This window comes from Sorex araneus, chromosome 2 (assembly GCF_027595985.1).
Source record: "Sorex araneus isolate mSorAra2 chromosome 2, mSorAra2.pri, whole genome shotgun sequence".
NCBI classification, from domain to species: Eukaryota; Metazoa; Chordata; class Mammalia; order Eulipotyphla; family Soricidae; genus Sorex; species Sorex araneus.
In genome coordinates, this window is record NC_073303.1 from 212,085,256 (window position 1) to 212,097,914 (window position 12,659).

A 12,659-nucleotide genomic window follows, 5' to 3' on the forward strand; every position below is an offset into this window, starting at 1 on the left:
TGACTGCAGGGTCAGAGGGTAGCTTGGCTTCAGGTTCTGGTGGATGCCCCACGGTGTTCTTCCAACACAGCTGCACATTCCGCCCACAGAGCACGGGGGTTTCTTCCCCTCCACGCAGTTCCAATGCTGTTATTGCTTCTTTTCACCTAAGTCATTCCCACAGGTGTGAAGTGGCATGTTTTGGTGATTTACATTTCCATCATAGAGACAACGGACATATTTTTTCATAGGCCCTTTTGCCAGCTGTTACGTATTCTTTGGAGAAGTGTCAATGCAAATATCCTGCTGCCTTTCTGACTGGACTGTCTGCTTTTAAGTTCTGTAAGTTTTCATATGCCGTGGTTATTAATCCCTTATCAGATGGATGATGTGCACGTGTCTTTCTTCACTTAGAGGCAAGCTCTCTTTCTGTTTTGCATTGATGTTTTGCTTTTTGCACGAAAAGCTCAGTCACTTAATCTAGTCCCAGTTACATATCTCTACTTTGTTTTTCCTTGCTGTTGGGGTTTCGTTCCCAGAGACATCTCCAATGGTGAGGTCACGGAACATTTTGTCTGTTACATGTATACATAATGTTGAGGGGGTGAGGATAGACTGTCGGCCCGCTGTGCTCAGGGTTCACTCCAGGAAACGCTTGGGAGAACAACACGCAGGGCCAGGGACAGACCTGGGGCTGGCCACAGTGAGGCAAGGACCTTACCCCCATACATCCCTTTTGCCCTCACCTTATTTTTGCATATGGGTTTAGTTTTCCCAGAACCATTTGTTGAAGACACTCTTCTTTCCCCATCATATAGACTTGGATCCTTTGTTACAACATTTTAACTATGTTACTTAAAAAAATTAATTTTGGGCACTATGAGTTTACAATACTGTTAATGTTGGGTTTCATGCATGTAACTCTGTGACACCACATCCTCCACCCGTGTCCCCGCCTTCCTCAGCCGCCAGACTCCCTCCCTGCCCTGCTAAGCTCAGGTCTGAATCCTCTGTTACAAGTATTGATGAAAAACAAAACAAACAAAACAAAAAACCAACTGAGTTTATTTCTGAGCTTTCACTTCTGCTCCACTGACTCATGCATCATTTTTATTCCCTTGTCATAGTTTTAGTTACATGTCACTTGAAGTAACATGATGTCTCCGTTTATCTGCTTTCTTCTATAGGATTATGATAGTTACTTCAGGTCCTTTTATGATGCTATATTTTTGTTTTGTTTTCTTAAAAAATTGCTGCTGGAATTTTATTGGGATTGCATTAAGTCTATTTTTTTTTTTTGCTAAAACAGGTATTTTGACTATATGAATGATCGCTAGCCATGTATACAAAATGTCTCCTCGTCTTCTAATAGTGCCTTTTAGTTTTAACCGTATAGATCTTTTTACCTCATTTGTCTCATTTATTCCTCAGCACTTAATTCTTTTGAGTGCAGTTACAAATGAGGTTGTTTTCTTAACTCCTCACTGGACTGTAAACGGAAATGCAAGAGATTTCTGTATAAGGACTTTGTAACCAGTTATTCTGCTGTACGGATTGTTTCAAACAGTTCTGGAGTCATCTAAGTGACTCCAAACTTGCTGATGTTAATACCCCTGCCTCCCTCTGTGCTATGCACACGGCCTGGGCCCTCACACACCTGGCTCCGGGAGCTCACGGGCTGGGCTCTCACACACCTGGCTCCAGGAGCTCACGGGCTGGGCCCTCACGCAGCCGGCCCAGGGAGCTCACGGGCTGGGCCCTCACGCAGCCGGCCCAGGGAGCTCACGGGCTGGGCTCTCACGCAGCCGGCCCAGGGAGCTCACGGGCTGGGCCCTCATGCAGCCGGCCCAGGGAGCTCACGGGCTGGGCTCTCACGCAGCCGGCCTAGGGAGCTCACGGGCTGGGCTCTCACGCAGCCGGCCCAGGGAGCTCACTGAGGGTCGTGCTCAGTTACGTGCACAGCTTCAGCACAGGCTGGCCGCAGTGCTCCCCAGGGGTCGCCCGGGGCTCACTCAGGTGCTCCAGACCACACTATCTGCACATCTGTTTGCGCTATGGTGCTCCTCAGGGGTCAGGCCCGTGAGCTGAAACCCGCTGGCTGTTAGGCCTCAGGGGTTTCGGACATCAGAGATGCTGCGACCAGCTTGGTAGATGCAGGCGTCTCTGCGGAGCAGACTCACAACCTCACACTTGTCAACAGTCTCACCCGGCGAGACATCCACCCCCGGGCCTTATAAACATTCAGTGAATCCAAATTGGCTTCTTCATGATTTTATAAGTATTATCTCTAGTATAACTAAGAATTTACAAAAGATTTAATATCCAGTATTGGTCTAGCTATGAATAAATAATTTTATCTTTTCATTTATAACATAGTCTGTACCTGGTTGATAATCAACAGGTTGAGAAACTGAAATGCATGGACAACTTTGTTGTTGCTTATTATCATTATTTTTTTCGGGGGGAGGGCACTCCCAGTGATACTCAGGACTTACTCCTGGCTCTGTGCTCAGGAATCACTCCTGGGAAGATTGGGGAACCATCTGGGGTGTGCGGGTTTGAATCTGGGTCAGCTGCATGTAAGGCAAGTGCCTTACCTGCTGTACTATCTCAGGCCCCTGAAATTTACATACCTGGATTTAAAGTTATTCACTTTAATTTTTGTTCCCTTCATCATTTCAAACATATTCTCCAGACTTTCTCCAGCTCTAATTATGTAATATGAGGTGAGAGGCTCAGCATTTTGAACAAGGCACATTTTCTTTCTAGGTATCATTAATAAGCAGAGTTCCTTTGCATCAATCTTGTACTGATTCTAATAACACTTAATCTGACATTTCCCCCCAAACTTTTTAAGTATAACTTCATTCATGCCGAGGTTCCACATGTTAGTATAGTTTAAATTTCAGAAATAAGAAAACATGGGCTTTATCTACACTACAAGATTAATTTCCCTTTTACAAAACAATTATAAAAACGTTACACAAAATGAGATTCAGCATCTATGAACTTCTATATAGAAAGGGCCCATCTGCCTCATACTTTTGTTGAACGTGTCACTGTCACTGTCAATCCATTGCTCATTGATTTGCTCGAGTGGGCACCAGTAACATCTCTACAGTGAGACTTGTTGTTACTGTTTTTGGCATATAGAATATGCCACGGGGAGCTTGCCAGGTTCTGCCATGCAGATGAGATACTCTCGGTAGCTTGCCGGGCTCTCCAAAAGGGACAGAGGAATCGAACCCAGGTTGACCGTGTACAAGGCAATAGCCACTAGGCTATCGCTCTAGCCCTTGTTGAGCATATTTAAATAAATTAGTTGCATAATCAAAATAGCCCGAGGTTCCTGTGTGTATGCCCTTGTTTCTGGGCAATTCATAACATTATAGAAATGTTATGAATTTTTTTGGTTGGTAAGAGGAAGGAACACAGACAGTCTGGATTCACAGAAAAGGGCTTTTAAAATGCCTAACTGTAAAATATGACTTTTTCTTTCAGTACAAATTTATTTATTGCTTTACACAGACTCATTTATTGCTTCTCAGTGCCCATCAGTGAGAAAATGTGTGTCCCTGAGACACACATTCCTGTCCTCCTCAGGAAGTCTCAGGTATTCAGTGGCTTCTTGCACAAATGCCTCGAAACTGTGAACTAAGCTACGGCCCCATGCCTCCCCGGGAGGAGAAAGGTTTTTCTCTCTCAGCCTTTGGACTTAATTACTAAAATACCAGAAATTCAAAACAGTGGCCGAGCGAGCGACCTCGTATGCTCTTCATTCTCAGCAATGAAAAACAAATTATCAAATGATGCCTTTTCAGCAGGTCTGATTGTTGGGGGAAAAATTCCAAATAATAATAGTGAGTTTTCTGTCAAAATATTGAATGTAATCGAAGTAAAGAGAGAGAAAGTGAAAATCATCAGCTACGCAGGAAGGGGGAGGGGTGAGATGGGGGTACACTGGGGTTCTTGGTGGTGAAACATGTGCACTGGTGAAGGATGAGATGGGTGTTCGATCACTGTATGACTGCGACTTAAACCTGAAAGCTTTGTAATTCTTCTCATGGTGATTCAATTAAAAATATAAACAAATAAAGCCAACCATAAATGTGCATGTAGAAAAAAAAAAGGTCTCCGGGATTGACTTAGCAATCGCACGCCGCTGTCCCCTAGTTCTCCAATATATCCGTCACCCGGGAAACTGCAGGGAAATCCATTTGTTTAGCAGGCCTGTTTTTCATTACACACGTAACCAAAGATGCTCAGAGATGGAAGGTTTTTCAGATGTCTAAGTCAGACTCCCAGGAGCTCTGTTAGGTGCCAGTGTGCTGATGGCCACACCCAACACTTACTTATACTCATCGTAGACTTCCTGCTTCGGCAGTGACGTCTCTGGGTGCTCCTCAAGCGTGTTCCGAATCCAGGAAAAGGCGTGCATTTGCTGCGCCCGGCTCGATGACATGGCATTCTGATCACTAGGCAGGAGACAAACACAGGTTCAGCTGAGCTCAGCAGTGACTCACGGCCTCTCACGCTTCATTAATGCATTTTGTGTAACAAGATTCTAGAGGACCAAATCACACTTAACGTGTGGCAGATGTCCAATTATTTACCTACACATTGTCCAGCTGTGCCTGGGACATTTTTCTAGAGCTAGTGTCTGACGAAGGCCCCTGTCCTCGTCCACTCCTCCCCCTGGTCTCTATAAAGTGACAGAGATACACTGACAACACATGGAAGGCTAAAATTACCTACACATGCTTATCTGCTAACTTCACTGGCCTATTCATTTGTTTAAACTTACCAAATCAACAAGCTTTTGAAACAAAAACTGGTGAAAAAAAAATGGGTTTTTCCTTTTGCTTTTTGCATTCTCAAATAATTACCTTAAAATATTATTCTACACTCGGGAATAAAATTCATACAAGGCTGATCCCTTAAAGGACAAAATGCCCACTGCTGACTTCTCTGAAACTATTCACTTTCATGCCAAGGTCTCCAACCAACATGGCATGCTTCAGTAAGTTCATATGAGGTAGGCAGTACCTCTTCTGAACTTATTCCATGAAGAGGACACCCAGTGTAACATGAGGAAAACTCCCATCTGCTTCTAAAATTTATCACTGTCAACTGTAACTGTAGCACTGTTGTCCCGTTGTTCATCGATTTGCTCAAGCGGGTACCAATACTGTCTCCACTGTGAGACTTGTGACTGTTTTTGGCATATCAAATACGCCACGGGGAGCTTGCCACGCTCTGCCGTGCGGGCGGGATACTCTCGGTAGCTTGCCGGGCTCTCTGAGAGGGATGGAGGAATCAAACCCGGGTCGGCCGCATGCAAGGCAAACACCCTACCCGCTGTGCTATCGCTCCAGTCCAACTATAATTGTAATTTATTTAATTCCAAAGAAGATACTGAGAAACTTTCTAGGACGTAAAATCATTAAACTGCCATAAAAGTTGAGCCAGTGGTAAAGAGACAGCACAGCACGTAGGGCGTTTAACTGCATGCAGGGGACCGGGGTCTGGTCCCCAACACCACGTTTCCACCAAGCACCACCAGGAGTGAATCCTGAGCGCACAACCAAGAGCTTTGGGGGGTGTGGCCCGAAAACCAAGACAAAAATCAGAACAACTGTAACAGGGAGAAAAGTAATAATAGTACTATGTTTTCATTGCATTTCCTTTTGAAGAGAAATTTAAAGTAATACAATGCTGAAGTGGGAAAAAACTTTTAATAATGTAATACAATAATATCCTCATAAGAGTTAACACACTTTTTATTGCAAATTTATTTTTCTAGAGGCAATTTTAGTTTTCCTTTTGTTTCTTTTTGGGAGGGCCACACCCAATGGCGCTCAGCAATGCCTGGGGACCAGGTGGGGTGAGGACTGAACTGAGTATTCCCCAACTCTCTGAGTGGTCACACTCCCTACTTCCTCGGCAATTTCACTTTTCTTCTTGTTTTATATCCTACGATCTAGTCACCTGACCAGACCTCAATAAAAAGCCCTCTTGCACGTCAATGCTCACGATACCTACCTTTCTGTTCAGTTTTCATAATCCTTCATACTGCATACGTGTATCAACTTGTTTATAAAACACCATCCAAATTGCATATACCTCAGAATATAAATTAACATGCTCAGGCCAAGCCTCAAGCATGAGCGAATATATTGCTTGACTGTGTGGCCGCCTGACACATCATAAGACACTCTCTACCCATTTTCCGTAACTACCACACCATATTTGATGGGATTCAGACAGTACGCAACAAATCAGAGGGAAATATATATATATATATGTATATATATACATGTGTATGTACATATACATATATACATACATATATATGTGTATATATGCCTCTCGGAGAGCCTAGCAAGATACCGAGAGTATCCCGCCAGCATGGCAAGCTCCCCGTGGCGTATTTGATATGCCAAAAACAGTAACAATAACAGGTCTCATTCCCCTGACCCTGAAAGAGCCTCCAATCATTGGGAAAGACAAGTAAGGAGAGGCTGCTAAAATCTCAGGGCTAGAATGAATGGAGACGTTAATGGCACCCGCTCGAGTAAATCGATGAACAATGGGATGACAGTGATACAGTGATAAATTAGCAAAAACTGTGGATAAACAATCAAATATAATCAGAGGTTAAAAAGATCAACTGTTTTCCATTGGTGATTTTGGGGGTGCTGTACAACAGTCACGGCCACGACACATGCGCCACACCCCCAAGCCGGGGAGGCTGGCTCAGCAGCCCCCAGGGCAGGCTGACGCACAGATACCTTTTCTCTCCGTTGCTGAGACCAGAAGGCAGCTGAAGGTAGAGGTAGAGTTTCTCTAGGTCTGTAAACTTCTCAACTTCTTGCTGGTTATAAAGAATTGAGAACAAACAAACAAACAATCATTTCAAGAACACTTCACTTGTTTCTCCCAACAAAATCAAAGAGCAGTGCTAACAGTTTCTCATTTTCCTTCCCACTTCAAGAAGGAAGGGGGCTCGCTATGGGACGGGGAGTAAAGAGTCTCATGTCCCCACTGTTCTGCACCTCCAGCGTTTCGCTGAGCAGAGCGCCCACTGCTGCAGAGAGGTCTGGACAGCTCTTTCCCAGCTGAGTCTGGCACAGAATAGCTTTGGCATGTGCCAAAAACCCAATTACAATAAAAGATATCCACAGTCAAGTTTGGGGGGAGAGGGGGGAGATGGCCTGGTGGCAGAGGCCTGACTTGCAGGCACGAGGATGCTGAGTCCCACCACCACTGTCTGTGATCACCAAGGCCACAGCCAACTGTGTGTGATCCCTGGCCACTGCAACAACAAAAGGAAGGGGACACATGCCTGGTAAAATTTCACGTAAGAGCCCACTGTAGTCGGAAACTGGGTAGGTTCCAGGGGCTCCTGACAGCAGGGCTCATTCTCACTAAACACACAGAGCTCAAAAACAGGTTTAACTAGGGAAAAAGAGAAGCTTAAAGTGATGTAACCTTGCCCATTCTTACTCTCGTTCTTACTCTCGTTCATCCACAAAGCTGGTTTAACCTTAGAATTCTTCCATGGCATGATTTCATCTATTAATCACATGCAAACAAATTCACATTTTTTTTCATTCCACTGTCTGTGGAGTATTTTCCAATGAGCTCTCATTTTTGATTGTATTATAGGATAGATTTACCACCAACATCCTGTATAACTCATCACGAACAAGATATAACACAGTTCCTTTCCCTTAACACCTTTTCCCTATTTCCACGGTGTCCAATCTTGGGAGTTTGCCCAATTCTCTTCATTTGGCACAATCCACTTTAATTCTTTATATGACACTCTTAACTCTTCCCCCCCCCAATATTCTTTCAGTTTTTAAATTTTCATTGCCACCCCATTGGTCAAGCCCTTTACAAACTGTTTTTCTTTCAATGATAAATAATAATTCATGGCTCATTTATCTGCTTATTAACCTTATTTTCCTGCTATGTCCAACAAGTGATTTTATTTAACTATGACCTTATAGTTGTGTATTACAACCCAAAGAAAGACTGGAAATACACAGAAAAATAACAGAGCAACAACTAAGGAATCAAGTTTCTAATAACCCGTTTCTTTGCCTCCGAATTCTTTCCTAAGACCTATCTCTAAGGCAGATCAACTTTGACTTGAATATGATTCATAAAATACGTGTCAGCTAAATATTATGAATGGCATCCGTGTGATCCAAATAATGCCTATCATATTATATCCAAAGCTAAAGATATCACCAAAGAAATAAAATCTCCAACATCAGTATGGTCAGAGTCTGAGAAAATGTAATCTAAAAATAACATTTTTGATTATTACAAATAAAAAACTTCAAACTAAAGCAGTCTTGGATTCCGTTTAACTTTCAAATTTTACACGTACTAAAGAACACAGCACAGATGAGATTCACAAGAGAGAATTCTCAAACTGCGCAGTCAATTTAGCCCAGAAGGTTGAGCTGAATGTGAAGACTTCTGATTTTCGATGTACGGCCAACCATGGCCTTCAAAAAGCAGAGATCAGAGGCGCAGGAAACATTTTAACCTTCAGATCAGCAAGGCAAGAATACTATGTAGCAAGTTAGAGATCAACGGATACATGCGGTCAGGATTTAACGTGAAGAGCAAACTTTCTGGGGTGACAGTCATCTGTCTGGACGCACTGGGTGGGTGCTGGGGGCTCCTGGGAACGAGCGCTGGCCAGGCGCGAGCGCGCACGGACGGCAGCCCCCCGCGGGACCCCCCATTCTCCTCCGCAGGCCACCCGGAGACCCTCGTGCAGAAGCGCCTCCGGAGCTCCAGAGCGCCGCAGCTGGCCAGAGCGTCTGCGCGTGACGCGCCCCCCGACCGCGCCCTCCTCAAACCCCCCACGGGAAGAAAGCGCCCCGTGAACGGGAAAAAAAAATTAAATAAAACAAAAAGCACCCCGAGCGGAAAGAAAACGCCGGCCGGAGCGAGCTGCGCGGCGTCCACCAGGCGGAGCAGGATCTGCAAGAACCCGGACCTCGAGTTCGCCTCGCTGCAGCCCTGCTTCTTTCTACCCGGACGAGGGGAATTTCGACTTCGGCGGCGCCGACTCGGCCGAGCCCCCACCCCCGGAAAAGGCATCTGGAAGAAGTCCGAGCTGCTGCCCACCGCCCGCGCAGTCGGCCGGCCGTGCCTTCCCGGAGCCCGGCCCGGAGCAGCGCAGCGGGGCCTCGGAGACGCCGCTCCTGCCCGAGCCCGGGCGGACGCGGGCGGCCTCGCCACAACCCTGCAGGGCTGCATGCGAGCGGTGGCTCGGCGGCGCGCGGGAAGCGGGAGCGCGCCGTCGGCGAAAGGCTGCAGCGCGGGCACGGACCACGCCGCCGCCCCTCCTGCGAGCCCGCGGACACGGACCACGCCGCTGCCCCTGCTGCGAGCCCGCGGGCACGGACCACGCCGCGGCCCCTGCTGCGAGCCCGCGGGCACGGGTCCCGCTGCTGCCCCTCCTGCGAGCCCGCGGACACGGACCACACCGCCGCCCCTGCTGCGAGCCCGCGGGCACGGACCACGCCGCTGCCCCTGCTGCGAGCCCGCAGGCACGGACCCGGCTGCTGCCCCTGCTGCGAACCCGCGGGCGCGGGTCCGGCTGCTGCCCCTGCTGCGAGCCCACGGGCACGGGTCCCGCCGCTGCCCCTGCTGCGAGCCCGCGGGCGCAGGTCCGGCCGCTGCCCCTGCTGCGAGCCCGCGAGCACGGGTCTGGCTGCCGCCCCTGCTGCGAGCCCGCGGGCGCAGGTCCGGCCGCTGCCCCTGCTGCGAGCCCGCGAGCACGGGTCTGGCTGCCGCTCCTGCTGCGAGCCCGCGGGCACGGACCACGCCGCCGCCCCTGCTGCGAGCCCGCGGGCACTGACGCCACCGCCACCCCTACAGCGAGTCTGCGAGCACGGACCCGGCTGCTGCCCCTGCTGCGAGTCTGCGAGCACGGACCCAGCTACTGCCCCTGCTGCGAGCCTGCGAGCACGGACCACGCCGCCGCCCCTGCTGCGAGCCCGCGGGCACTGACGCCACCGCCACCCCTACTGCGAGTCTGCGAGCACGGACCCGGCTGCTGCTCCTGCTGCGAGTCTGCGAGCACGGACCCGGCTACTGCCCCTGCTGTGAGCCTGCGAGCACGGACCACGCCGCCGCCCCTGCCGCGAGCCCGCGCACGGGGACGGGGACGGGCACGGGCACGAGCACGGCACAGCGGTCTGAGCCGCCTGCCCGCCAGCTGGCGCACCCGGCCGCCGAGTGCGTAAATCCCGCCCTGGTCTTCGCGTTCCCGGTGACCCGGCGCGGGCTCGCCGCTGCCTGCCACCTCCCCAGCGGCCGCCGCCGCCGCCGCCGCCGCCGCCGCCTCTGCCGCCGCTGCCGCTGCTGCGCCCGGGCGCTGCCGCGGCCGCGGCCGTCTGGGGGCCAGGGTCCGCGACCCCTGGCCGTGGGGCCCTGGCGGTCGCCCCGGTGTGTGCAGGCGGCCGCCCGGCCAGCAGCAGCAGCTGCAGCAGCAGCGACGACAAGGCCCCGAGCACCTCGGGAGAGGACACCCTGAGCGACGACGATGGAGAGGAAGACGGAGAGGAAGAAACCGGTGCGGGGGCCGTGGAGAAGCGCCGCTCCTCCCGGGACAAGTCGGGGACCACCTGCACCCTCGCGGTGCGCCCCGGGCGCGCGCGGCACGGCCCAGCCCGGGGAGCTGATCCTCCAACGCCCGGTGCCCAGCCGCCAGCGGCACAAGCACGCAGCCCCGTCGCCCTACGCGGAGAGCGAGGCGCCGCCACCCCCCAAGAGCGTCCTGCCCCCCAGGGCCAAGAAGCCTGAGCCCCCCGCAACTCCGAGTCGGAGCGAGCTCGGAACTCGGAGCTCGACACTCGGACTCGGAACTCGGACAGCGAGCGCCGCTGCATCCACCGCATTCATCCTGCAGGGACAGCGGCGCAACGACGCGCGCCCCGGCTTCCTCTCGCCCGGGACCACGCGGCAGAGCCAGCTAAGGAGGAGAAGGCCGCCAGGGGGGTCGTTCTGGAAAAGGCCGCCGAGCACGAGCACGCGCACGCCCCCCGCGCACGAGCACTCGAGCGCGAGTGCGCGCACGCCCCGCGGAGCGCCAGCTTTCGCCCGAGAAGGAGGAGCGGCGGGAGAGACGGGCACGCGCGCGGACTTGCTAAACGGTTTTCCCCGCCAACACCGGGCAGTCGCTGCCACAGTGCACGTTTTGATTTTGTTTTTAAAAACAAGCAATTGTGTCGACATTAAGAATGCCGGTTTACTCTCCCATGGGTGCTCTGACCCTCCCGCCCCCACGCCCCGCCCTGGCTGGCGTCTGGAGCCGGGAGGGGAGCAGGATGTTCTAGGAGGGGTGCTGCCGAGGTCTCCGGAGAGTGGGCTGCTGGGATGGGGCGCGGGCCGGGGCCCTTGCAGTCCCCTCAACACCGCGTCACCTCCAGTCCGTGACACTTGGGAAGCCTCCGGGGCGGCTGAAGTCACCGCGCTTGTTCTAAGTTTGCAAACAAGAGTCATTTCTGCTTTTTGAAAAAGGTGCTTAAATAAAATGCAAACATGAAAGTTCATAAGTCTGTAACTCATGGTGATTCACTAATAAAAAAAAAACTGAAAAAATAAATAAATAAAAAGGTGCTTAAGTTCCAGCAGAAGCCAAGCCGCCATTTGATACACCCGCCTGGGGAATATTTCTGTAAATCCGTTGTCACACCCGCCTTTTGCCTACGTTCTGGGGAAGGAGAGGAGAGGCGGCTTTTGCGGCCAGTTTTAGACTGGAAGCTCATGCCTAAGTACTGTAAGACCTCAATGTTTGAGGTGCATGTTTTGTATACAAATATACTGTTAATCTCTGTTAGGTACTGTACTGATTCTTACACTGCCTGTGTGCTTTAGTATGATGCTGACACATAACTAAATTTGATACTTAAATTTTCGTATGAAAATGAGTTGTGAAAGTTTTGAGTAGATATTACTTTATCACTTTTTGAACTAAGAAATTTTTGTTTGGTGCATAGAACTGGCTAAATGCAAAGTTCTGTGTTTAATTTCTTCAAAATGTATATATTTAGTGCTGCATCTTATAGCACTTTGAAATACTTCATGTTTATTAAAATAAATAGCAATTAAATGATAAAAAGAGCAAACTTTCTGTTCCATGTTCCTATCAATTGGCTGTGTAAATAAACATGTTTGGATTTATGAATGAAAGAAAGTGGTACTTGTGGAACTTGTCCTGGTATAATTTACTGATTTCCTTCTGTTTTTCAGACCTTGTTATGGGACTATTGTTCACTGCATGTTAAAAAGTGCTACTTTCACTTTCAGCATTTAAGAACCTCCCTCTTTGAGCTGGAACTTAGGAAAAAGAGGCAAGAATTTAGCCTTGAGCGGGTCCTGCAGCAAAATGCATGGGGTTTCACTGGTCCTTCCTGAACTTTATCAGACACTTTTTTATATAAAAGTATTATTTAACACAAAACAGTTCACAAAAGGTGAGAAAAATAATTCTTTTCTCTCAAGGAAACCAAATTTAGGAATACAGTTACTAGATGATCTTTTTCTTCACCAACATTCCTGACAGGAAGACCAAATGGGGTAAAGTGAAACTTTAGACCCTTTTCGACTTTACAGAAACAATACACATCATCTGCGTCTGCATTCTC

At 49.6% G+C, this 12,659-nt stretch overlaps 1 protein-coding gene across 1 annotated transcript in view; it reads right to left on the bottom strand.

The window, feature by feature from the left end:
* RFX7 (regulatory factor X7) overlaps positions 1-12,659 on the bottom strand; it is an 85,600-nt gene that overhangs the window by 23,251 nt on the left and 49,690 nt on the right. The window contains exons 3-4 of the mRNA XM_055127228.1: positions 6,771-6,853; positions 4,332-4,454 (exon numbers count right to left, since the gene is read on the bottom strand). Coding sequence (XP_054983203.1) covers positions 4,332-4,454; positions 6,771-6,853 — 206 coding nt within the window. The remainder of the gene's footprint in view (positions 1-4,331; positions 4,455-6,770; positions 6,854-12,659) is intronic.